The sequence below is a fragment of the Rhea americana genome, unplaced genomic scaffold (assembly GCF_003343005.1).
Source record: "Rhea americana isolate MKP2758 unplaced genomic scaffold, rheAme1 scaffold_68, whole genome shotgun sequence".
Taxonomy (NCBI): domain Eukaryota; kingdom Metazoa; phylum Chordata; class Aves; order Rheiformes; family Rheidae; genus Rhea; species Rhea americana.
The window spans coordinates 2,230,568-2,257,503 of NW_028186845.1; the positions used below are offsets into that span (position 1 = coordinate 2,230,568).

A 26,936-nucleotide genomic window follows, 5' to 3' on the forward strand; every position below is an offset into this window, starting at 1 on the left:
TTTTTTTTTTTTTTTTTTTTTGTATATTAACATTTCATTCAAACCTAGGCTTCTCATGCTTTTGAAAGACAGGGACTATTTACATACACAAATGAAAAGAGATGTTAATTAAAACATTGACTTTTATTTGCATAATCAGCGCTAAAAATATTTTTATAGGTTAATTAGACTTTATGCAAATTGGGTAAGGAAGATTTAATTTCAGTTTTGATAACTTGACTATTATCGTTCCACGGCTGCGAACACACTCAGAATTAGATGCCAGTTCTAAAGCCATGTTTTCCCTTTCAAACGTATCTTTATAACTTCCAGCAGGCTCAAGTGATTTAGTTTTTTCTTCCCTTTATGCTCCCTACCCCCACAACCTCCCCACTGAAATCTCGCAAACGGCAACGATATCAAGCGTAAAAGCAATTAGTGAGCTGCTCACGACAAGAGAAGTTCCCACACTTCACCGAAGCTTAATAGTTACCCCGGGCTCTGCCTGGGCACACAACGCAAACGTCAGACCTGCTCAGGTTCCCTCTGCCTGAAGGCAGTACAAACCAGCTACATGGGAAAGCACTAACCAGCCTAATATCCACTGAAGATTTTATGATACTCTTTAATGAACCCTGGTCTGAGGCTAATAACCAAGTGCAGAGCTAGTGTTGCACAGATCTATACAATGAAAATGCTCCGCAGGGACTAATGCACAGGAGTGTTGTGAGAATTCATTAAGATGACACCTAGGGAGAGCCAAATGATCTCCACTAAAACCAGCCTTATGTGCCTTCATTACCTGTTCTGAAAGGCGATCAGACTTGCTGAAAAATCACGGGCATGTGCTTCAATGCTTGTGGAACTAGATCAGCTCTCAGTAAAAATGTATCAAATGGGAAAGCAGCCACAGGCAGGCCAGATCACACCAGGCTCTGGCTGTGACAGGTACCAGCAGCAAATGCAGCCTTCTCCTCTGCCCYTCACAGGCAAGAAACTGTGCATAGGATACTTATGGAATAGACAAACTGGCCAGAAGGGAGATCTTTTCTGAAGCCCAGGAAGTTGACTTCTGCAGCAAAGCAGGAGGATTTATATCATGTACGGGCTAGCAAATGAATCTCAAGTTCTAGAAGCAGCAGCTCATTGCAAAAGGGGATTCTTTTATATTACGCACAAGACAATAAATACCGAAAGCTTTGAATAATCACCCTGTACTGAGCTTAAAAGTTACAAGGCTTATGCAGAAGAATTAATTGGTGGCTTGATGAACCAACCACAGAAGCTGTGATATCTTTGGAGAAACAAGGTCAAAACTATCAACTATTACTATATTCAGCAAAAACCTTTAAAATTAGAGATATTCATATTCATGCCAAAATGCCCCCTATATCTATGCCTATTCTATTCATTTTGAAATTTAAGCTGACGAATTTTATTACCTGGAAAGTGAGATGCCCTGTTATAGATCAGCAGATGGTACTGTAGTTAACATAAGTGTCTCCAGATTTCCAGGCTAGAGGTTTAATAGCTACGTAGCGGTTAATATGAGCCCTAAGTCTTTCAACCAATGAATGCTATCATAGATATAAATGAGTTTAATGTGCCGAGAATATGAGATTTCATACCTGTTCCTTGAACTTGGTGCTATCCTCTGACAAACAACTGTTGTGGTCGAATGCTTTCCACCATTCCCCACTTCTTGTTTCACATCCCATTGCCGGGGGTCACTTGCCTTTGCACCGAGAATGTTTACACCTTTCTTCACCTTTGCCCTGTTGGAAACAGCAATTGTAAAAAGTTTGTAAGACAGTAATTCAGGTCTGTGATCTTTGTAATGCAGCTCAGGCATGGAAAACTCACTGTATCAGGACTATGCTAAGTATTACAGCTGTTTTTAATCCACAAGCAAATAAAAGGAGTGATATCGTGAATATAGACCTAAYGCAAACTGTTCCTTTTTTGGGAGAGAATCAATTCACTGTGTGCCTTTATATGTTCTGACAACAGCAGGCTAGGGTTATGATAAAGACTAAATTTGCAGAAAAACCTGCACTCACGCTTCTTTCTCTCTTCTGGTAATAATTTCTCTCAAAGAAAAATCTGCCCCAGTGTAGAAGACTCAATAAAGTTCTGTTCATTGGCATGAAGACAACCTTGCACCTGACCACTGCACAGAGGTATCAGACTGGTTCATTTTGTTGTTTGTCTGCCTGACAATTCCCTCTTTGTAACAGCTTCCTATGGAAATCTGTATTTGAAGTATCTGCCCAGGAGAGCATATACCTATTGGTTAAAACGGGATTTTCATCCTGTAAGAACATCACTAAAYACTCAGTGATGTTCTTACAGGATGCAAATTTCTGTCATGATTAATTGTTATCTATCATGGAAAAGTTAATTCTGTTTATCCAGTGATGCTAATAACATCAGCAATGACTGTATGGAGGCTTAATTAAAGAACATTTGCCTAATTAAGGAGCATTTGTATAAAAAACTACCAGCAAAGACACTATTTGGATGCAGACTGCTGATCTTAAGATCTATTACAAAGCATCAGGCATGAGAAATGCGGAGATACTTACCCAGCCTTCCTCTTCAAAGGACACCAAGGCACCAAGTTCTGCCTGTGATGTGTACATGGGGAGCAGGGTGCCAGGTGCAAGTACGTGGCTCGGAGACCAGCTCGGCCTCAGCGTCAGAGCGAGAAGGTGCCAGGGTATCTACCAGAGTGTGATCTGTATGGCCTCTAACCTAGCAGAGACTGGCTTCAGCACAGCAAAGCATGGTGAAAAATCGTATTTTTCTAAAATACTTGTGCAACCCAAAATTTTAGTTATTGAGGGGGAAACTGACATCTACTGAGATGTTGGTCTCTTCTTGAAATCTTTAAGGATTTGGCACCTAATTTCCTTAAAAAATCAAGCTTTTTTGCATCTTTAGACATGAAAACACTTAGAAAAATATGTAGTCATGAATAAGTTGAGAGGGCTTACTTCTCTTCCTGCTACAGTTTTTCAACACTGAGACAAAACACAATTAATTTAAGACATTCAAGAGGAAAACAAATTTTTTTCTGAGTATAGAAGCAAAGTGCTAAATTCTCTCACTTGATACACAGAACATCATGGAGCTTCACCAGTTATAGTCCTGTTCTAGTAAAACTTCTACAAACCTGTTGTATCTCTAATGCCTCAGCTCAATTATTCAGAAATTAAATCAGAAAAAGTAAAGGGAGAAACTAATCCATTACTGAAGGTTCATTAAAGCATTAAGCCCCATTAACTTTTCCAGCACACTAATAGTTTAAATAAATGAACAATGTAAATACATTTCATTAATATGAAAACACTACTATTGATCTTGACATTTGTATAGTACCATAAGCTTGTATTTGGTAGTATATATTTTAGGAAACATTTCTTTTACTGTTATTATTTAGCCATTGGAGGTAAGTAAAGACTGACCATTTAGATATTTTGTTCAGCTGTGCCTTAAGGTGGGTACTGAAATGGCATAAGGCCCATCAGAAAAAGGTACCTTGCGGTTAGATGTTGAACATAATTACAATTTCCTCAGCAGCTGCAAATCGCTCTTTCCACCATGTAGCTTGACATAGTCAATACCTGGGCTTCTGTTAATTAGGATGGACATTTTGTATGGCCAAGGTTAGTGGCAAAATCCACTGCCAGAGGATGAAAGACCACAGCTATGACACCATTTTGTTAATTAACTACAATATGGGGCATTAAGTTGAGTGGTTTTCACATATGCCATTATATAATGCCCATTAAAAAAAAAAAAAAAAAAACTCTCCATGCCAGGGTAAAGTAGGTTATGTTTAGTGAGAAAAATCAATGTTGTGATTGCACTTAACGCTGGAATTAGGGTATGAACACCCAGAAGATTGAACTTCCTAAATATGCAGAAGCCCAATTTGCAACTCTCCCTCTAAAAAGGACATTGAGTTTTATATAACAAGGTCAATGGATGAATCAGAATTAAGCTGGACAGTATTGAGTCCCATGCATTTTTAAATGTAGTCTGCACCCATATGCTACAAATGTTTTCACTTAATTTTTTATTTACCTAGTTTTTGAGTGCTAGCAAGGAAAAGTCTGTTTTAATTCCTTGCCAAAGATTCATTGACCTTGTTGTATGCCTGTGATTAAATATTAAATTTTTAAATCAATAATGCCAGCTTTATATAAAAAAATGTGTAAGTTACAGTTCCTCAATAAACCTGAGACCAAAGACCTGGAGGCTGAATTGCTTGATAGCCTGCTGTATTTACCCACCTAACCTATGCAGTACATACACTTTCATCCTATTTACTTTAGGGAGGGAGGTATGGTGCCGATAAATGAAGATGACAAACAGCTGAAATGCTCCAGGTTTCCGTAGTGCATGGTTCCACCACTCCACCTGGCAAGTTCTCCCCTTGCCATGGCTGCTATTCAAATGAGAGAACTGCGCTGGCCACATTTCTCTAGCTCTGGTTGTAGTGACTCCGGATGCCAAGCCACGGTGGCATCTCATGTGGTCTGCTGCAGAAGCTCCTCCAGCTCCGCGGCTGCTCACTTTCCTCAGGAGAGAGGAAGGATACAAATACCCAGGACAGTCTCAGGGGCACTGAAACCCAGTTCAGTTTTGCCTTGTATTTTGCAAACTTTATTTCACTCTTCTTTTCCACCTCTTTGGGCATCCTGTTTTACTAACGTGCTGCTCTGCAGTGTTAGAAATGGTTCARGAGGCTCCAAGTGGCCTCACAAAGGGCTTTTCTACACAGCTCTACAACCTGTCTAGCACCCATCAGCACAGCCCTTACCTGCCAGCAGGGACTTCCACCAAAAGCGAGTCAAAATCCTCCTCTCTGACGTTACTGCAGACAATTGCTGCATTTTCTGTATKATCAAATTTCCTCCGTCACTTTGACTATGTGCTCTCCATAGTAGCAGTATTAACTAAACCAAGTCCCAAGTCTGCTGACCAGTAATAAAAAACGGGCCCTTTCCTTTTCCTAGGTCTGAACACAGACTCTGCTAAGCAACCCACCAACATATGCACAAAACTTCAAGGGCAGCTTATTTATTTGAATTTGATTGTCTATGTGCTGGAAGTTAAGCACAGTTTTTGATCTTTTGACCAAAGCAGACTTTGCAATGGGAAGATGAAAGAATCACTGTCAGCAAGAGCAGAACAGGATAGCAGAGAGGTCAGCTCCAAAGCCACATGGCCAAGAGGACTCCAGCAGAGGCGGGTTTGAAGCTTTACGAACACATGGCAGCCAGAATGGGGAGGGACCTTCTGCCTTGAACCTCTAAGGTTATTAACTCACAGGGCAGGGAATCTCTGCTCAGCTTTGTCTCAAAATAACTGAATAACTTCTCTTCCTTTAATTATTTCAGAGGGAGAATTTAAAAGTTTTGCTGGTATGCAGAACAAGCAGCATCTTAAAGACATTACAGAAAAAAGTCTTGAGCAGCTCACCTAGAAACCACTACATTTTGTCAAGACTAAGTAAAAATATTTACTTCTTTTGAAAGTCTCCCAATAGATGCGTTTGTGTAAATGTACAATTTCCAAGCAAATATTCTATTTCCAAATTGAAGTAATTAATTGTATATGAAGATTTTCATTTAGCACCTTACCTTCCAAATGTGTAGAACTTATAAATAATACTTCTGACTAATCCATTCTGATCAACTGCAGAAGAAAAACCAGCTGTTCTATTCTCCTGCCCTCAAGTAACAAGAAATCTCAGTATTGCTTAAAAATAATACTATACAGATAATAAGGGCAGTAAATGAAAGGCAACTGAATCAGCAAGAGCTGAAGATGTGATTTATGATTTCAGGAGTCTCTGAAGCTCAAATTATAGTTTCCTATCTAAATTTAAATCTTGCRTAACCATTTATGGTCATGAAAGGATTCTAACACCAGCAACAGTATGATATAGAGGGGGCATATGGCCGAATACTTCACAAATGTCTCCATATGCTGTACGGTTTTGCTGACGTGTGCTAATCCTAGAGAGCATTACCTCTAGCTCCAGAGAAAGTCATTCCCAAAGCCCAGATCCCAGCAGGGCTGCGTTGCTGGGGCTCCTGTGGTATAGATAAGAAACCTAAGGCTGAAGCTCCAGGTAGGCTGGCACAGCCAGAAGCTGATCCTCCCCACCCGAAGCCCTGGCCAGGCAGTCCTCCATCTCCCCTTAGGCTAGCACTAAGGCCCTGCTGCCAGCAGTAGCTGGCGGAGCTGCAAGCATTCATCTGCTGATAGTTTTGCTTCCTGGCCTGGCTCAGCACAAGACGAGATGAGTAGCAGTTTCAGTGCCAGGAAGTGGAGAAGCCTGACACGAGGGGTCATGAGCTGAGCAGGACTATGTCCTCAGCAGCAGCAAGTTGCCAGGCTGGGCTAACGGTACCCCTGTGCTGCACCTTGACTGAAAGTTTGCCCTGCAGCTTGTGTAGACAAGGCTGCTCTASAGAATAAAAAGCTAAATCAAAACTAACTTTCGATAATCAATTGGCTCCATAACATCTGGAAAAGTTTTCCAGACACTAAACGTTCTGCTTCTTGTTAGACTGTTTCTCTCCAGAGGGTTATCCTCAGCTCTGGGCCATCGTACTCTCAGCTGCACCCTGAGTTGAGCATGGGCTGTGTTTTGGAGCAGTGACCACTGCTTTACCCAGACGTTCTCTTCAGTTCACATCTAGTATCCGAGCTGCTGCACCAGAAGACTTTTCCTTAGGAAGTATTTAAATGTAAATGTTAAAAATAGATGCCAGTCCTGCCTGCCTTGGGGAATCAGCTCATCTGTAAGGTAATCCCTGCGTCGCAAGAGCTGAGCATAGGCATGCCGTAAACGCCATGATGGGGGTGAAAGAGGATGCATCTGCATTTCCACTTCCAAATCCCTACTTGTATTTGTCAAATTGATGCTTCAACTTAACAAATACTGACCCCTTTTGGTCAGTCTTCTCTGGTGCCTCAACGTTTCTTGCAACTATTTGCTAACCCTTCCTGAGCTGCCCAGACCAGCAGAAGCACTTGACATTACTGTTTCTAAAGGTCACATTATAAGAAATGATTTTATTGCATCTCCTGAAACCCAGAGAGCCTCTCCTGGTGACTTGTTTCTGGGCTGCACTTTACAGTAAATCTCTAACCTTCCCAAGTTCTGCCAAAAACATTTCAACTTCTTCCTGCCATGATTTAAGTTCACTCCTTCCCTTCTTTGTTCCCAGAGTAAATCAGGAGATTAAAGCCAGCTGCAGGAACCCATAAAACCCAGGCAGGAGACTAACCACAATAATTAAGCGAGATTTGTTTTATTAAGTAAGTCTTTTTCCTTTCATTCTTCTGGGTGAAACGAGTTGTTAGATCTCACCACAGATCTGAATGAGCAGGAGGGACATCTGCCTCACAAAACAATATTCATTAAAAGCCTCATTGCTGGTTTTAGTAGAAAACTCAGAAACAGAACAGAGCAGAAGAAAATGACCTGGTTAACAGCACTGACCTTCCAAATATGCTCATTTAATTTGCAAAGTAGCCACTTAATCACTCTTATTCTGTCCATCTATGACACAGGAAATATGAGGGAGTGGATGTCAGTCCCAGGGTTCCTGCATGACTTTGCACAAGCCACAGGATTCCTCTTTGCTTTGGTCCTGCAGCAACAAACGGATCTCTACCTGCGCTTCCCATGGCCTCCTCTTTGCTATGGAGGGTTTCATCTAGGAGCCACAGGCAGAGGTAAGCAGTGCAAGAGGGCCCCATTTCAACTGGGGGTTTCAGGTACCAACAAGCTGCTGCTATTTCAGATTTGGTTCTTCTTAAGTTGGCTACTGTGAAGTGCCACCCACAGGTGCATTCTGGTTTCTTTGACTTCTAGATATAAGGCACAGGCTAATCATTACTAAAAAGGAGGAACTTGCTCCTCAGAGCATCCTTTCTTCTCCAAACATTTTCTTCCTCGTGGAGTGTCAAGAAAAAGACCTTTAGGAAATGGTGTTTGAAGAAAAGGGTAAACACTCTTGAAAATGTCAAAACAGTTCATTTGTAGATATTTATCTCTCATTTTTGGCCCCTTCCCCTTTTCCTTTCACTTCTTAAAATGTTGGTCCATTTGAAACAACTTTGAAAAAAGCAACGCTATGTCAAAACAAAAATTTGAAATGTTTTACCCTGAAAATGTTGCAAGCAAATGCTTAAGATTCTCTAAAACAGAATGCTTGAGCTTTTTTGAATACAGGTTTAATTTTGTGAGCAGCTGAGACAGATTTCAGTATTTCTGAAACTTCCTCTGTCAGCTGAATTGGACTAAATTCAGCTGCCCCCAAACTGCATATTTTGGTGACTTCACTGTTCATCAAAATTATATAAATTCCTTCCATTGCCAGTGATGAATCTTGGGACTTGATATTGCTCAGGGAGTGTTATTTTATAGAGTTTCTTGTATTACTGAAATCCCCTGAGACACTAGGAAAATTAGCTGTCCTTTAATTCAATGGGAATAGGTGCTTCATATCCCTGAAGAAGSTTTGAAGAGCTCAGCTGCAAGGCACGGGGTGGATGCTGTCAGCTGTATTTTTGTTTTTATTTTTTTCCAAAAAAGAAATCATACACACTTTGGGATGTCCCATTTCTATAGTTAACTCTTTGTTAGCACTTTCCTCTTGAGGTCTCAGACATCCTATTATTCATTTTAGAAGAAAATAAAAAGATATGATTTCTGTTAAATTTGGATATCACTACTTAAGTTGCTGAACTAGTAAATTAAGCTTCTAATACATCTCATGGCAAAACTGCTTCCTCCAGCATTGAAAGTTAATACCTTTTCCTCAACACCGATTAAAGGATTATAGGAAAGACAGGGGAAAAAAACACATATTTAAGTAGGAGGAAGCTATACAACACAGAGGATCTGGATTTGTCTTCCTAACTGAGAGAAAACTCGATCTGAATTTACAACCTGTTACAATCCTGCCTTCTGCAAAGATAAATGTTAAACTCCTGATGTTCACAGAAGCTGTCCTGGGGCTGCTACTGCATTTCACTTGGACTCTTTAGCTCGTTGGGCTCTCAGAGAAACCACCACATTTCAGCCGAGATATCACTGAGAGGTTCTCAAATCCCTTTCTGAAAAGGCCCGTGTATTTAAACCTGAGACAGCTCATAGGAACCCAGAAAACAAGGGAGCTGCTGCAATGAATACGGACAGTCCTACTTGGCTTCTGCCATGCATAACAGCATTTATTTAGGTGGCAAAACCACTGACATTGAGCTCAAATCTTCAGAACAGTACTAAGATAGGACTCAGAGAAAAAGATGGTCATTTCAAAGAAATCAAAGTCTTGCACCAGACACTGCTTTTCAGCTTACACCTCCAATTCCAATTCAAAGCTGCAATAGTTTTCTTCAGACACAGCAGTAGTCACCAACTCTCACAACCAAGTATTGCAGAGTCCATGGATTTAGTCAAGCCTCAGCTCCAGAGTCAAGCTGGTCTGAGACACCTTGAAACTATTAAGAAAGGTGGAAGAGGGAAAACAAAGCAGAAAAATGAGTGCCTTCAATAAGAAAACTTTGTGCAGGGGTTCTTCCTTTCTTTTTTTCCTTTTCTTTTTCTTTCTTTTTTTTTTTTGGTAATCCATATTCCTTAATGCTGAGGTTGGCATCCCAAAACACAAAAATCCCTCCTGCTTAGGGAGGATCTAGACCCTGCTGTGATAAGCACTGTCCAAGTATGGAGCAGAAAGACCCCCTTCTCCTCAGAGCTTAGCTAGTAAGTATGAATCAGCAGATGGGAAATACAATTTGGGAGCACAGACTGGTCAGCTTGGTGGCACAACCGCTTTTCATCATCCTTCACCTGTTACTCCTAGACTCAGCAAAAATCCTGGGTTCCCAAGAAAAGGCAAAGGAAGATCTCAGTGAGAGGACTAAAGTTTTCCAGTGCCTGTGAGGCCTTTTCCGCAGTGCTTTAAAAACATCATAGTCCTCATGATAAGCGTTTTAGATGCACTGGCAATATTAAGTGGGGAGGGGACAACCTAAGTTTGCAGTTTTCTTGTGATTTGTTCACCTTTTCCATGTCTTTAAAACTTGAATGAGTGGGAAGACTTTTTTAGAATACAAAACTCAAAACAACCAAGAGGTACATGTCAAAGCTCACAGCCTCTGCAAGGACAGCAAAGAAGTTGATGCATGATCATGTCTAGTTAAAGTCCCTGAAAAGTCTGCTGCAGGATCAGTACTTGGATATTATGCCTTCTGCTCTGTTATCTGTTGAAAAGTGAGTCAGAATAAGCAGCTGTCTCACACCAACACATGCTTGCAGAGCGAGACAGACAGCCATGAGTGTTGAGTAAACAATAATGTACCAGGGTGAATCCAGACTGCAGTCTCAACTGCATGTGCTAAATACGAGGTCACCATTTCCACAGATCTGCTTTATAGGATTGGAGAGACTTTTTAGATAAATAAATGCATTGAAATTATATTTACTACTGTGTGTAGTTTCTGTTATTACAGAAAGAGCTCTAAGCTGAATTGGTGACACTCTCCCAGCTAGCAGAGCACCAGCACTGCTGAAGAAAACCCTTACTGTTTGCAGTATTTATTAGGATTATTACTTAGACCTCAAGTGACTTTTTGAAGCAATCTTCCCCTGCAGTCCCTTTGTGTTTTTAATCCCATCTGCACTCCCCCTTACTCCCCCTTCAGCAGCTGTTATGGATGCAATTTTGCTATCAGCCATGCAGCCAGGAGGGTTGTGTTTTCTTACCCTGTGGAGAAATACAACATTGATGAGATCAACTTCTAGAAGGAGGAAGGGGCTGGTGTCCTTAAAACATCAAGAAAGAGGAGCCGTTCAGTCAAATAATTGTTTTAAATGTTATGTACTTCAAAGCCTGTACAAGTGATGAAAGGAAAAGGCAGATTATCAGCTAGTTTATCCCAAGATGCAACATACACTTTTGTACTCTAGTGTAGCTTAAATTGACTCTACCATTTCACTGCTGTCCTAGAGAAGATCACTTCCTAGATGCCTCTGCGCATCCCAAGCAGCATGAAGTTTGCTGACTCTGCACGGGCTGCGTCAGGTCCTGCCTCCTCTCCTCTCCCCTCTCTTTGCAGCACCAACCAGCCAGGGGGAAGCTTTTGGCAGCGAGTGCCATGACTGCAGTCAACAATTTGAGAAGACCGCTGGGAAAAGTAAGTGTAGATTAAAATAAGAATCATGGCAACAGGTTTCCTTTACACGTCTCGTAACTCCAATGTTTGGTAACAGTTTTTGCTTTGCTCAAATGTGCATATAGTCACTTTAAGGCACATTAACACTGCTGTTATTCTTGATTTTGTTTCAGAACAAGCAAACCTGCTTTAATTTGCAAGTTAGGAGTGTGGTAGACATGCTACAAAGATAGTCTAGAGGGACAGAGTGCACAGAACTGCTAGATTTTATGTTTGAATTCAGTCTCAATATAGTACAAGCCGCCAGTGATCTGTACCACAGCCTCCGAATTGGGCTCTTTCATTCTTTAAGTTTACCCAGTAATAGAACAGAGCCTTGTGCCTTGAGGCACTAGCTAGTAGTTTGTGTGTTTAGGTACAGATCTGAAGCCGACACAAATATTCCTGCTGACCTCAAGGGCCTTAGATCAGCTACATAAAGTGCACACGGGCTTCCACGGGGCTGCCACCTGGCCCGCCAGAGCCCGCGGGCACGCTCAGCAGGCAGGGCACGTGACAAACTCCCCTGGCCCTCCCAAGCAAGGAAGCGGTGCTAATAAATTACGGATGCGATGTGGTTCAGGGAGTTCAAGTACTGTAGAGAGCTACCCTTATCCTCTTGCAGTTTCTTTTGTAATTTAAACCCTTATTTCTCTCTTTTCAAAAAGTGACTGAGTGGAGAGACAGCCACATAATTTTCTGATCACAGAGAAACACTCAAAAGCCTGGCAGGTTTTGCCTTGTGTATKTAAGTATGTATACACACACATGCCAATCATTTTATATACAAAGATTTCTTCTTCCTTCTCTCCACTCAGTCTTCTCCTCTTCCTATCAATCCCTCCATATTTGCTTTCGATTGTTTCTGTGCATCTCTGCATCTCCTCTAGTAACACTCCTTTTTCAGTTGCTTCCCATTTATTTTCACCCTCTCTTTCATTGATGGCTCTAGCTGACCAACTTCAGTCACTGCTGAATTACACTTGACCTTCCAACCTGTCCATCCCTGCTTTTCTTTGGCAGTGCCTAGAGTGTACTCTGAACCGAACTGTAGACCTTCAGCTTTATTTTTTGAACTCAGTTTGCAGTTGGGTCACACCACAGTGCAGAGGTGTTTATTTTATTTTATTTTGTTCTCCAAAGGAAATGTAGTGTCAAAAATGAGGTAATCATTTCCAATAAGCTCAGACTTACAGCCCATCTATTGAGGCTTCCAGATGATATAAACACAGGCAAGGAGGTGTCCTCCTGAGGCCTGGAAGTTGTGGTGTCCAAAAGTATTTGCTAAGTTAAATGAAAAACCTCTCAAYTCCTACATTCATTAGTGGAGAGACTCTCCACCTCATTATGTTGCTGTCCTTCCTGATCAGTTATCCTGCTCCTCTTTGGGACAAATTCTTTCCATTAAAAAGCTTATTTATCTTGGTTGGATCTAAATAGCCTTAACTAAAGGATCGCAACAAAAGGAATCTCCTTCAAGTCTCTGCACTTTAGAGAAGTGGGGTCCAATTCCTGTTACAGAAAACCAGGAATAACTATTAACTGTAACAGCAATGAGTCTGTTCAACTGTAGGACTGTTGCACCAAAGGATTAGGTACTAAGAGCTTCGGTACCAAATCTCCTGGAAGTTGCTTTCCTCTCCCCTTGTGCATGTGCATGCTTTGGTTAGTCTTACAACAGGTTTAAATATCTAATAATAAAAGGCAGCTGTGGAGCATCTCAGCCAACTCTGTCCTCTCTGGTCAAAGAGGACTGTCAAAGTAATCTTTAATACTAACTACAGACTACCAAAGAGAGGGCTTTTCCTGTAAAAACTCAGCAGCAAGAAAGGGAATAATGACAACACTCAAAATAAAATCATGCCTTGATTTTTTTTTTTTTTTAAACAGGTACTCTTTGCCCTTTTTGAAAGGTTGAAAAGATTTTTTAAGGGAAATTGTTGCTGTAGGACTGAGTGGGCAGAGGTCTGTGCATTACAAACCACAAACCTTTTGTTTATCACTGTACAGTTACAGGATCAGGTTTTATACCTTTGATTTGCTAAGCCCATTTATGTCATCAATATTACCTCAATAACCATTGTCAGACATACCCACGGGCAATGGCTCCCTTGTGCTATCATCAGCAGGACCTTTTAAGGACCTAATTTTTTCTGAGGGTGAATCTGCACTTGAGGACAACTGTGGACTCCTGAAGCCACAGTGAACGGAATGAAGTCTTGAGAGGTCAACAAACTGCTGAGCTCCTTTGACATATTGCAGGAATCAGCAGGAAGATTCTGGGATATATCAAAAGAAAACCAGCTGTTGGTGAAAGCCAGGGGCAACAGCTTGTTCCTGGATGCAGCTATTGAGGTCATAATACATTTACAACAACAACAACAACAAAAAAACAGGATAAAATGGATCAAGATATTAATAACTCACATTGTGTTTACTCCTTCTCTTTATAAAGACTGCAAATCAGCGTAAATCACATGCCCTTCTTACCTCCTGGGGAGTCTTTTTATCCCCTCCATGACTCTCCCCAAAAGTCATTTCAATTCATCCAACTGTAGCCAGCTACTAACTGCAGGGATGAAAATCATTTTGTTTCAGCTTGATGCAGCAGAAAAGCACTAGACCTAAATAGCATATGACAGGGCAGAACACACAAGCACCTGATTTAGGGTTGCACAGGCTTCAGCAGCAACAAAAGGATTTGCTTTCTGAAAATGCTGAAGCAGCTACTACCCAACACTGTCTATATCAGCCTAATAACGTTCAAAATGAAACACGGGGTAAAACCTCTCTTCGTGCCAAGTTCTCTAACCTCTTATCTCCAGTTAAAGTCTTTGGCACCATGAATTTCCCCCATTTCATTATTTCATCTGCTCTAGTTTCAGCCTTCAGCCAGCAAAGATTCAGCTGGTCAAATGCCACAGCAAGTTTCAGGTAGTACTTTCAGGCTGTACTTTCACAGCAAGTACATTGGCTTACACATTCTTCATTGGGCCAAAACCCTGAGGAAAGCAATACGGACTTGCAGCATTTCTCCACTGTCTATGCTATTCTGGAAAGTATTTCCGGAAACAGGSGAGAACAACAGTCTACAGGTCTCTTCATGCTAGAGTAACAAGCCTGTCAGTGTGAGGGATGCTTCAGTACTGGCCTCCATCTACTCGAGAGCTGATGAGGTTACTCAGCAGCCACAGAAGGCCGCATTACCAGACTCACACATCACACAAACCTGCCAATTTAATGCCCTTAGCAAACCTCGACCAGTTCCCTAAGCCATTCACTTCCTTATTTGAAAGGCTTAGATAAAAACACTAAGAGTTATGGGGTACACAAYAACCAAGGATATAGAGAAATGACAAGCACAAAGAGACGAATATGAATAATACACAGAAGAGGCCGTTACTCTAGGTACTGAGGGAAAGAGCTTCTGCTCGTTACAAAAGGAGGGATTTATCTTTCTCTGATTAGAGGTGACAAAGCTAGAATGTTAATGCTATAAAAACACGGCTAGGGCAGTAAGAAGGCTGCTAGCAATTTCACTTTGATTTCATCAGCCGATCACGCGATTATATGTTTACTTTTTTGCGAGGAGCAGACACACTTTCACACTTGGAGCATTCCAGGTGAGAGACAAATTACCGAGTCCAACATCTTTTCACAAAATTTCACGCATGTATTTCAGTCAAGCGAGAGCTCATTTTCTCRATCATCTCTCCATTAGGAGGGACCCTGCTACCATTACTGACTTTTAAGAGGACAAGACTGGGCATCAGATACTACGTCCTCTCTCAGTGACATCGCTTTCATGCAGACATAACTCAACTCAGATCAGCAGAGCCAGTTCTCATCTTACCTTGCCACAGATAATCACTGAATAAGGTCTTTAGTACCTAAGTACCTAGCACTTTTAGTCCCTAAGCTTCCCTAAATTTTTAGTATATTCTCTCAAGCTGTCATGAGCTCTTCTACTCCCCTGCTCCAGACCATGTGTCCCAGTGAACATCTAGCTGGCACCTGGAAACAGGGTACCTGTGTTTGTGGGACAAGGCTTATTAGCTCTCAGCAATGTCTACTACATCAGAAAGYATCACGTGAATGCAATTATATTTCTTGCAGACTCAAGCTAGCTTGTATTCACCCATCTTGCACAACTCTACGCTCTGCTTCAGTGCTCACAGCGCTGAGCTTAATGTAAATGCAAACACATCAGCGTGAACATACCCCCAGCAAACACAGAGCTGATAAGGCTACCCAAGTGAGAATACAGCTTGGATCATATCGCTATTATTATTAGCAAAAATAGAAGCCTCATGAGAGTAGACAGTAACTCTATTATATCGTTGTTATTATTAGCAAAAATAGAAGCCTCATGAGAGTAGACAGTAACTCTATCATGCTGTTGTACTAACACATTATTACAGAGTTTATACCCCAAAAGGATTTGTTAAAGGGAAAAGAAAGGGATGAAGTCACATTGTAAACTGCTGGAGGAGCTCTGATTTTGTTAGTCTCAGCACCAGGTTCATGTAATGGATCAACTGAGTCATGCCTGGGTATTGCCTGGGAAGAGAAGACTGAGGGGGGATCTTACCAATGTGGATAAGTACCTGAAGGGAGGGTGTCAAGGGGACGGGGACAACTCTTTCCAGTCACCCCGTGTGACAGGACAAGAGGCAATGGGCAGAAAYTGAAGCACAGGCAGTTCCGCCTGAACGTGAGGGGGAATTTCTTCCCTGTGAGAGTGACAGAGCCCCGGACCAGGTTGCCCAGAGAGGTTGTGGAGTCTCCTTCTCTGGAGATAGTCAAGGCCCACCTGGATGCAACGCTGTCTACCATGCTGTAGGTGACCCTGCTGAGCAGGGAGGTTGGACTAGATGATCTCCAGAGGTCCCCTCCAACCTTACTGATTCTATGATTGCCTATTTACACATGGAGCTGAAAATTTATTAAAATCCCTGAGGCTTGTACTTTAGCTTTGTTGTTTCTATCATTGTAAGGGAAAATGCATATTATCAGCATGGAGAATCACTAGGATGAATAAATAATAACAGTATATTTGCAATATATGGAGCAAAGTTGTCAGTAAATATCCAAGTAATCAAACAGTTAATAAAGCCAGTTTGCACTGAATATCCAGAAGGTGTCCCGGCCTTGCAATAAACCAGTATTGCTGTGTTATGACTTCATTTTATTTCATATGCTTGTAGGACATTTTCTCTTTMTTTATTACATTTTAAGGCCCTCATTTCAGCATAAAACAAGTAGCAAAACAAGGTGAACTAGAAACTGTTTCAAATACTTAACTATTGTTACAGAAAAGTGATTGTGGAAAGTTTCAGAAGAAAACTCTCAAAACCAACCTTTGATTAAGCACCTAAGCCAGCTATGTAAGCTTTGGACACCTGCCCCGGGACTAAACAGATATATCTGAGATACAGGTTTAGTGCTTATGCATCTAATACGGGAGTTGCAGACCTGATGATAAACACTTATCATGCAAAACAGAATGCACATATCTTAGACATATCTGTGATAGATAAAGCGAGTATCTGGGTCACCTAAGCCAGCAGCCCTACTGAGAGACAAGGTCCATACGGAAAGATTATTGAAGAACAGCAGCAGGTCCTTCCTCCTCCAGGTGACCTGTTTACTCTTGCAATATTTCGTCATCCTAATGAAGTTCTGCACCTTTTGTTTTGGCTGTGAAGTATATTTTCCTGTAGGCAGTCCCTGTACCAGCTAGCTTTGCACTGACCTAGATGAATGCTGTCAGCATTAGGACTGCAAGCTCGGCTTCTTCACCGGCCAGCAGAAATGGAACTGCTGAAGAATGCTCCTAGTTGGCATCCAGTTAAGTGTTTCACTATCAGCTTGCTCTCTGAGTCTAATTTTACCAATTGTTAAGAATCTTTACCCTCATAATCCCATTATAGTGGAGTTTTTGGAAAAGATTTTGCTGCAAGTGATTCAGAAAAAATACACCACTCCCACCATTCCATTCCCCTTTTGCTCCTTCTCCCTCYCCCCCGCACCAAAACAGTGACTTTCCACGTTAACCCCTGAAAACTCTTGAGCACTTTGGAATTTCTTTGAAAACAGATGCTTATTTTTGCCCTTTTGTGCAGCCCTTCTACCTGGAATTCCCCAGCCTCTGCTGCAAGGGTGGCATTTGGAAGACCAATGACCTATTTTTTATTTTTTATTTATACCTCTACTATTCACAAAGCTTAAGGCCCCAGGATAAACGCATTTTCCACAGTGCACACTGGATCCTCTATTGGCTAATGACATTTGTCTAAAGCTTCTGGTAAAAACAAGGACTGCTAGCTGAGCTGCAGTAATACCAAGGGTTCACGAAGGCAATAAATCCATCACGTGAATGGTAGCACAGATATTTATTTTCCGGTGATAAGAYAGAGCTGAAAAGGGAGAGGTTATGAAATCACTACTGTACAGGAGAGGGGTATAAAGAAAAAATTTTTGTATTTACACATTTCTATTAAAACTCTTACATGGAGTTTCACGAAGGGAAAAAAAGCAAGGAAATAGTATTTTTATTCCCCTGACTATTTATAGCATATTTTAATTATTAGAATTTTTATTGCCCTCTGTATGCATGTTAAATGCAGCTTAGCAGCAGCAGTAAATAATGTAGATTTTACAAAAATAAGAAGTCGCCTTGCAGAAGTGGAAGCAAGCACGTGAGCTGTTCTGTGCCTCCTTTACTGTGATTTCCATACGAGAATGGAAAGGCTTTCACCGACGGGCTAAGGCCCACGGGCACATGGCTGAAAAATAACACCACCTTTTCATTTGAAATCTGAACAAATTTAATGTAGAAGCTATTGATGGAAAATCAACTTAGAACCTCACATTTCTATTTTTCCAGAGTAGGATGGTATGTTAAGTCATTGCCTGCATTAATGGAATAAGTGCATTTGTCTCTTGCAGGCCTGGCCTGAAAAATAAAGCACTGAGAAATAACATATGGAATATGCCTTGGGCGAGACATTTTGTTGTGCTACTGCTGTTTCGCTAGTAAAATTGAAATCATGGCATGAGTGCACATGCTCCTGTAAGACATTTCACAGTAGGTGGCCTAAAAYAGAGGCACCCAAAAATTCAAAAGTCATTTTTTATAAAGCTGCTCATCTCAACTATTCAAAACTCAATGAACAGGAACCCCCAAACTCACAGGATTTGGGATCTTTTCATTTCCCTCTAGGTGCTTTGTTTGCTTTTGGGCCTTTGCTATCGAGTTTAACTTCTCTGTGAAATTTCCACAGCTTTCTCCTGTAAATACGAGGGCTAGAAACTGCATTTTGTAACTATATGCCCCAATTGCAGTAGCAGATGCTGCTTTAGGAACGATCAGCGAGAGCGCAGCTTGCCGAGGAGGTGGTAAGAATTGGCTGGGTGGGTTTGAAGAMGCCACGGTGGTCGCACAGAGACACGGTTCTACAAATCCAAGTGAGCCTGTCTCCAGTCAGGTTAAAATACTGAGAGAGCCCATATTAGCAAAGAGCTTTAAAGCAGAGGAGTGATAAGCATYGCAAGTACAAGGACTACAGAAGAGCCTTGAGATTATCTTTACTTTTGAAAGTCTTTGATGCTGGGTCCTGGACAAGCAACACTGCTGTCTCATGCTCAGTAAAAATCTATGCTCTTCCTCTCTCTTCCCAGTACCTAGACAAGCCTAAACCTGAACCACACGGAAAACACTGATTCTAGGGACAAGGTCACGAGCACTCAGCTTCTCCTCTYGAAAGCAGCTACACAGTAAGTCTGCCTGGTTAACAAACGCCCAAGCAAACAGCATAACTTCCATCGAGTCTATTTTGATTTCGAGTTCACAGTGTCCCCAGTTCCAGAGGAACATGCTTTCTGGTTGCCTTGTTTCACACTTGGAGTCACTGGCTGAAAAGCTGAGCCGGGAGGGAACTGGCAGTCTCTGAAGCGCAGCAATGTTTCACCACAAACCATCTAATACAGTAGCAAACCACTCAGAACCGCAGTACGCGGCAGCCTCCCTTGTTGTAGCTCCTCAGTTACACATTGTGTACACGTTGCACAGCTTTCGCTTGCCTTTTTTCTCCTCCAAAAAATTAAGCAGAATTCAAAGAGTTATCTTTCCAACTTTGGTTTTCACTGGGAAACAGAAAATCATCACATTAAAACAAGTGGACAACTGTTCCTTCAAAGCCAATGAGTTAACAATTCCTGCTTTGGTTTAATGATATGGGGTAGGAATCACAATCTGAATAGCACCAAGGAAAGAAGTCCGGAGCATCCTTTGCTTGTGCAGAATGGAGATTCACGAGATTTTTCCTGCTGTGTTCCCAAGGCACTACCCACTGTGTTGGCAGTACACAGGTTACCTCTGAGCACACTGTTATGCCACAGTGCGACTCAAAGAAATGGTATCATGGGCCGGAGCAGTACTTGGTAGTGTCAGAAGTGCAGTGCATCTGTGCAAATTTGCCCCGCTGCTCAGGAGAGTGAGCTACTCCTGGGTGCAATAGTGCACTGACAGAATTGCTCAGTTTTCAAGATCTGAACTGCCTACATAAAAATACACCAAGCAGAACGGACAAAACTAGTATTCAACAGAGAAGCTGTAGCAAGGGTCACAAAAATCCTCTGYTCCAAGGTAAGCAGAAAGGACAGGTTTTGGGATCTGTCAGTCCCAGAAAATAAAGTCAGGTTGCATGAGAACACCAGACATGCTATACTGTCATATTTATGACAGTAAAGAAAGTCCCATCTAGCACCCATAGAATCCACATATTATCTAACACCAAGAAAGAATACTCATCTGTGCTGATGCATAGCCCCTAACGTAACAACTTAATCAACTAATGGACATGAAAAGCTGGAATGCAGGTTTCACTCCTTAAGGCTTCAAAACTCCTTGCTTTAACAAAATACAGCAGCGTGATTTTTGCCCTCTTTTCACTGTCCGTGTTAGCTTTCTTATTTAATATCCAGCACGGAACCTATTTGATGATTCCTATATAGCATTACGCATCAGAAGCTTACATTTATACCATATACTTTCTATTGTTGCTGTTGGATAGTTAGCATCGGCAAACATATCTTGTTAACTATACAGGAAAAAAAATCCTATTCTGTAACTGTTTGGCAGCAAAAATGTTTTGCAGAACCTCCAGACTCCATGGGTAAGTATCACTGGGTGAAGGGACACATGCAGTTTTTTTGAATCTGCAGCAGAAATATAATTTATTAAATGGTGGAGACAATGAACAACAAGATTTAACAGGCCAAGTAGCGATTAATGTCCTGTTYCCTTCTGAGAATTTAGGTAATGAATCTGATTTTACACTTCATGTTTTCAACAATGTCTGGAGAGAGAGAGCAATAGAACGCCCATTATCCTGGCACAAGATTGACATATTCTCATAAAATGCTTTGTGATTGTATAAATGAGACCGAACAAAGGAAAATCAAGAGCATAGAGCACATATAAAATGTCCATAGACACCTCATGTTTTTCTATTCAGCAGGAAGCAGCAATGCAAGCAGAGAACTGAAGGGTATATTAAGAGGCATTTGTGCATTTCAGCATTTCTCTCTGTCTTACGTGAAGGTGCTTGATAAATTCCGAGCATAAAAATAAAAAGGAGAAGGAATGGAGTACGCGTGATCCTTGATGCTGATGCTGACTTTTCATTGCTAGGGTTCTACTTCAAATATGGTCCATATTCATATTATTTATGGATCATTATCAAAGGTGTAGCACTTGCTGGCAGGAAAAGCATTTCTGTTTATGATCAAAGCCACGCTAGCACTGCTTTGTAGAGGGCAGGCAGCTCAAAAGTGTTGAAGGACTCACCCAAGGTCATACACTGACTAAATGGAAAAGGAAGGAACAGAACGYGCAGGATCCAATTTCCTTTCACATACTACCTTGCACACTATGAAATCTAATGTTATCAGTGACTAGTTTGTATGTTTGAGTTGGGAGCGTGTGTCCACTTAGGGCAGGAAATAGCTACTATTTACTGGAGTCTCCAAAGATAGGTCAGAGAGCAAATATATGACAGAGATAAAGCAAGACCACTCCACTTCAGATATGAAATAACTTGGATGAGGTACAATCGATAAAACAAAATTTCCTTCCCTTCATCACACCTAACAGCCATGTAAACAGCTAAAGGTTTCCAGGTAAGAGGCATTTCCAAAACCAGCTCTGCAATCCCAGACACAAATACAGAAAGTTGAGCTTTCTGATAGCTCTATCAGTCAGAAATAGCTATTTTGGGGGGTTACAATTGATACTGACATGGACATTTTCTCTCTTATTCTCCAAGTTATTCAATTTATGAAACTGTCAGTCCTCAGTGATACCCATAGCAARTTTTAGGAGATAGAGACCTTTATTTTTTTTTTTTTTTAGCTTGTCAAAGTCAAATAATTTGTGAACAGAGCTGGATGATCTGACATTTCCAAAAAAGCCTTTAAAAATTATGCAACCAGTCCCTCCACCCATGTCAGCATGGGATGAGTTTAATGAATGCAGGATTGCACTAAAATCAGTCTAGCTGCTTTCTGATGAGAGTGAAATTTCCTCCTGTGCAGAACATCAGCCTAAAGCCTATCCACCATTTAAGTCTTCAAAACAAGATTAGGGAATTTAACTAGCACAGAAGCTTTGTATTTTCCATCTAGTTTCTTAATGAATTTTACCATTATTGAGAGTGAGCATTACAAATGAGTATACAAGCTTCTTGACAGCCACAAACCTTTGGGGTAAAGAGTTCAATGCCTGAGCTCTGCAGCGTACATTCGCTTTTTTTGAACACAGATTCACAAAAGTGAAAAGTGAGTGAGTGATGGATCTTTTCCTTCCTTTTTATTATTATAAGGGATTTTTCAGTCTGTTGTTTTTAAGTTGGTACTCAAAGCCAGTCCTGTATAGCTGCTGGTTTCACTGCATATTGCTCTTCAAATACTTAACTTAGAAGCAGTTCCTGACAGTCTCTATGACCCAAACCACATAAACAGAAAAATGAAAAGCCCATGTTAATTAGCAGCTATTTACTCCTTTTAATAAGCAAAGACAGTGAAATGAAAACAAAACTGGATGTCACCCCATTATCACAAGCCATGCTAATCCCAGATACCCTGCTGCACAAGAGGTTTATTAACTATAATATTTCTTTGCACTTTATGCATGCATGTAGAGTGACATTTTATCTAATGATCTAAACAAAATGTACAAGCATTAGCTAATTACATTTGTTGCTAATTATATTGGTATGGACACATCTGTTTTGTTGTACACGTGATGTAAAATCTGCAGAGCAATTGTTTATTTAGGACATATGAAAAGTAAACAGGAGCCTGCTCAATGCCTCCATGTTTGTAGAATAGTAAAAAAGGGATAGGTACATTGAAACCTGTAAGAAGAGCAGGCGTCCACCCTGACCAGCAGACATCAGATGTGCATCTAATGCCCTGATCGCAGGATCAGCTTTCCCCTTCCTATCATTATTGAAGCTGTGTAAAGTGTTAGGAGACAATCTTTTGGAAGCCAAAATGTAAGTACCAACCATTCTCACTAATCTGTGATTCACTGGAGATGGGATGCCAAGAAGGAGATGATTATACTGTGAAGGAGATGGATAGCTAGGAATGGGACATGGCCACCCCAGTTCTCCTCTCTAACCTCACAGACTATCTAATGAGAAAAAAGAACAAAAGCAGTATGAACATGAGGAGGTCTAGTCTCCAAACCAGACATATGCCTGCCTTTCATTAGCGTTCCTGCAAGATATAAGTGCACATCTGTCAGGAGAACCAGGCCCCATGAAAAGTAGRCATATAAAATCCCAGATCACTTCAGAGAGGCAATAAAAACAATATGGAAAATTTATAACAATCCAATGTAATTGTTCAAAGGTAACTGCTTCAAGGACTCTTATGAGGCTTGTAAAAGTTTTTCAACTGATAAAAAATGGGACATCGTTTGTAAGATGGGATAATATAGAACGTTGTTGAGCACAGGTTTTGCAGGAAAATAGGATAGTGATGAGCTTGTACTGGTTACTGACCTGCTAATGTAAATGCAGGGAGAAGCCATTCTGACTAGTAAGACAGTATGATTTTTATTTTCACACAAACATTTTTAAACAGAAAAGTGGCCTTCACTCCCTTAAAATGCAATAGTTACACAGCAAAAAGTATGACCACAAGCCCCAGACTGATAGTGTTGTCTGGCTAGGTGAAGGCAGACATCCACAGACTCAATCTACRGCGTTTTCAGAGCTTTATGCAAGAAAGCTGTGACATCCATATAAAGTGCTCTAAGTACTGCAATGAAAACATAGCTCGGCATGTTTATAGTTCAGGAACGCTTATCTTTGATCAAGCAGGTCAGGAAAGCTATAGATTTGGTGGTCAGACTTGGGAAACAGGAATGATGTGCTCCGGTCTTTCCTTTGCTATTTATTCATTGTCCAATGATGCTGTTTAACCTTTTTACACATTGGTGTATTCTCTAAGTAGAACAGGTACAAACATAACTTTAAATTCCCTACAGGTGCCCTGCTTCTGAACAACACTTGTAGAAGGCTTAAATGAACAAACTTAATTTTTAATTGTAAGTCACTTTAACGTTGTCTCCTCCTGTTCTAATTCTACTGTGTTCCTGGAAACAGCACTATCACCTGAAAAGAAGTTTCACTGGTCTTTTTCATAGCTTATATATAAAATATTTCCTAACTTCAGAAGATTTAAATTTAAAAATATTATTTTTCTCTTTAAAGTACTAATCTCCTTCTGAACACCTTCTTAATCTATTCAGTTACATCAGAGTTTTCCCTCTGTTTGCTATTAACAATGCATCATTTAGCCTCATTTTTGTTTTAATCATAACAACAGAATCAGGCCAGGTTGTCTATGCCTTTATCTGATAAATGCCTTGCTTCAAATGTGAATATATAAATATTAGCAGAAATTGGCAAAATAACTATATTTATATTTGAAAAGATAAATTAAATATTGTAGGGTATAACATCCCTCACTGGGAGGGAACATCAATACTGTAGACATAAAAAGTACAATGAGTCTTTTACAGCAAGTTTATTTGCAATAATGCAGTTGTCATGTTTGTTTGCTTAYGCCTCCTTTGAATTTTCTGAAATTACTATTGGAAAATGTTAAAGCCAAGAAGGTAATTACAATCTTCAGACTCTGTCACTAATGATTCAAAGAAATRGAGCAAACCTATAAATTATAATAGCCTAAATCAAGCTCCGGTCACAAAGAGTAGCATACACTACAACTGCACTCTTTGGCCAAGTCACAAATGATGGCAATGCAAGAGAGTTGCTCTGTGCAAAACTGCCAGTGGGCTACAAATTGGATGTCAAGGTGTGCACATGTTTTCAGGTGTGACACCATCCTTTGCTGCCTACAGAGCAAGGGGCAGGGATGATCTAAAGAGGGTGTTATGTCTAGGCATCACTGCCAGCTCAGGGAACAGGCAWTTTGAATATAAAAATGATACAGATTTACCAGGAAAACTGAGGAAGCCTCAGTCCGTCCATTAGCACAAGAAAACGATGAGGTCACGGCTATGCCGGTGRACTCTTCACCAAGGACGCGCTCACACCTGCCGAGCACCTGAGATTCATTGCCTTCACCTTACTAGTAGCCTGCGAACTAGAATTCCTGTGTGAAGGATCCAGTCCTGGATAGCTAAACACCAGTCTCCCAGGCAGCTTTGCAGGGAGACAAAAGCCTGTCATCTCTTGTTGCTAAGTGAGGCTTTTGTGTGCAAGAAATGCTGGCTTTTACACTGAACTGCTTAAAATTAGAAACACACAAAGCCAGAGAAAAGAGCCTGAGATCATTAAATCTTTATAGGTATCTTAAAATTCTATTGACAAGAAGTAATAGAGAAAAAATATAAAAGATGGAAATGTGGTAGCCAAGGGCCATTGCACCACGTCAAAAAGCAAAAAGGGGTCAGAATTATTTGAAAAAGTCATTGTTAATTCCTAGTATGACTGAACTTGCTGATTTACTTTTTACACTAATTGGGGAAAGAAAAAGATGATACATTAAGACAGATGATACTTAAGTGACCTGTTCTTTATTATGGTTAGCTTTATGCCCTTTTATTGATTTTGTATGTCTATACTCACATTCCCCTTCAACCTTCTCCAGATTCTCCTTTCTGATTAGTATTCTTTCAATAGCATCTTAGAACCACACAGGTTAAGAGACCTTGTGACACCTCTACTCCAGTCCTCTGCCCAAAGCAGCATCAACACTGAATTCAGACCAGGGTGCTCAGGGCTTTTTCCAGTCAGGTCTTGAAATCCTCAAAGGCAGAAATTCCACAATCTCTCTGGGCCTCTGTTTCAACACTTAGTTGAAACTTAATGACATTTTCCTACCTGTTATCCAGTCTGAATCTTCCCTGTTTCACTTTATAACCACCGTTTCTTGTTCCCCACCCTTACACCTCAGTAAAGAGCCTGCTTCTGCCTTCTTAGTCACCTTCTCTTAAGGTCCTGCCAAACGTCCTCTTCTCCAGGCCAAACAAGCCCACGTCCCAGGCTCTCCTCACAGGCCACCTGCCCTAGCCCACTAGCTCAGCAGTCCTCCATTGCACTTGGTCAATGTTCCCACTATGCTTTTCTTTTTTGTGGGGGGGGGGAGGGGGGCAGAGGTCAGCCCAAAATTGGAGGCAGTGTCCATCTGCAGCCTAATGAGTGCCAGGGGAAGAGGAATAACCACTTCCCCTGATCTACTGGCTAACTGCTGTTGATACAGCCCAGCGCGCTGTTAGCATCCACCACTGCCCAGGAACACTCTCACAGCCAGCTACTGCCCAGCAAGAGGTCCCTGTCAGCACAGGAAACCGATTTTCAGAACCCTCTGAAAATTATTCTATTTTCTCATCTCTTCTGATCTCTTGCTTTCATTCCTACAGTGAGCATTAAGACATTGCAATGTAGAGCGGAAAGAAAAACTTGATGATGCTATATACAAATGAATCCTGATGAGGACACCTAGCCTGCCRGCACATATCTGAAATACTGTGCTATACTGGTATGATAAACTTGAAAAGATCCAGAAGCAATGGTGTATATAAATAAATGCCTTGCCACYGCACAAGATATCTGATCACAGACCATGTTTGAAAGCTGAGCGCTAAGGTTGAGATCAGCTTTTTGACTCTGTCTAGATGAATCACCGTGTTGTCCATTTCTGAAACAAAATCAACCAGTCGCACATCAACGCTGTCTTCCAAACAAGAACTGAAATATTTGAGTATCCCTGGGAAGGCAATTTTTTTTGACCCAACACTTTGCCATCTAACCTTGAAATGTTAGATGTTGTAAATACGATATACTGCTGCCATAAAGGTGGGGGTAAACTGTCTGAAATTCAAAATGAGAAGGCAGTGGGAGGAGGATTTTCCCCTACCTTCTGCTGTATTGTTGTGATACTTAAAACCTAGGATCCTGAAACACTATCTTGCACTACAGCAGAAAACATCATTCCTCCCTACCCAAAAATGCCTACGTCATTATAAAATGCTATTCTCCTAGTCACAGTTTGGCACTCGCTTTGCCCAAACACAAAAGTTTTCATTAAAACTCCCTGGAGTCGATGGACATCCAATCGATTCTGAYCGCCTCTGGGGCAATGTCGGAATTTTATAAAGCACAAGATCC

At 41.0% G+C, this 26,936-nt stretch overlaps 1 protein-coding gene across 1 annotated transcript in view; it reads right to left on the reverse strand.

Moving 5' to 3' along the window:
* Nucleotides 1-26,936, reverse strand: part of TMEM132C (transmembrane protein 132C) — a 206,311-nt gene that overhangs the window by 88,084 nt on the left and 91,291 nt on the right. The window contains exon 3 of the mRNA XM_085321023.1: nt 1,608-1,754. Within this exon, the coding sequence (XP_085177149.1) occupies nt 1,608-1,754 (147 nt within the window). The remainder of the gene's footprint in view (nt 1-1,607; nt 1,755-26,936) is intronic.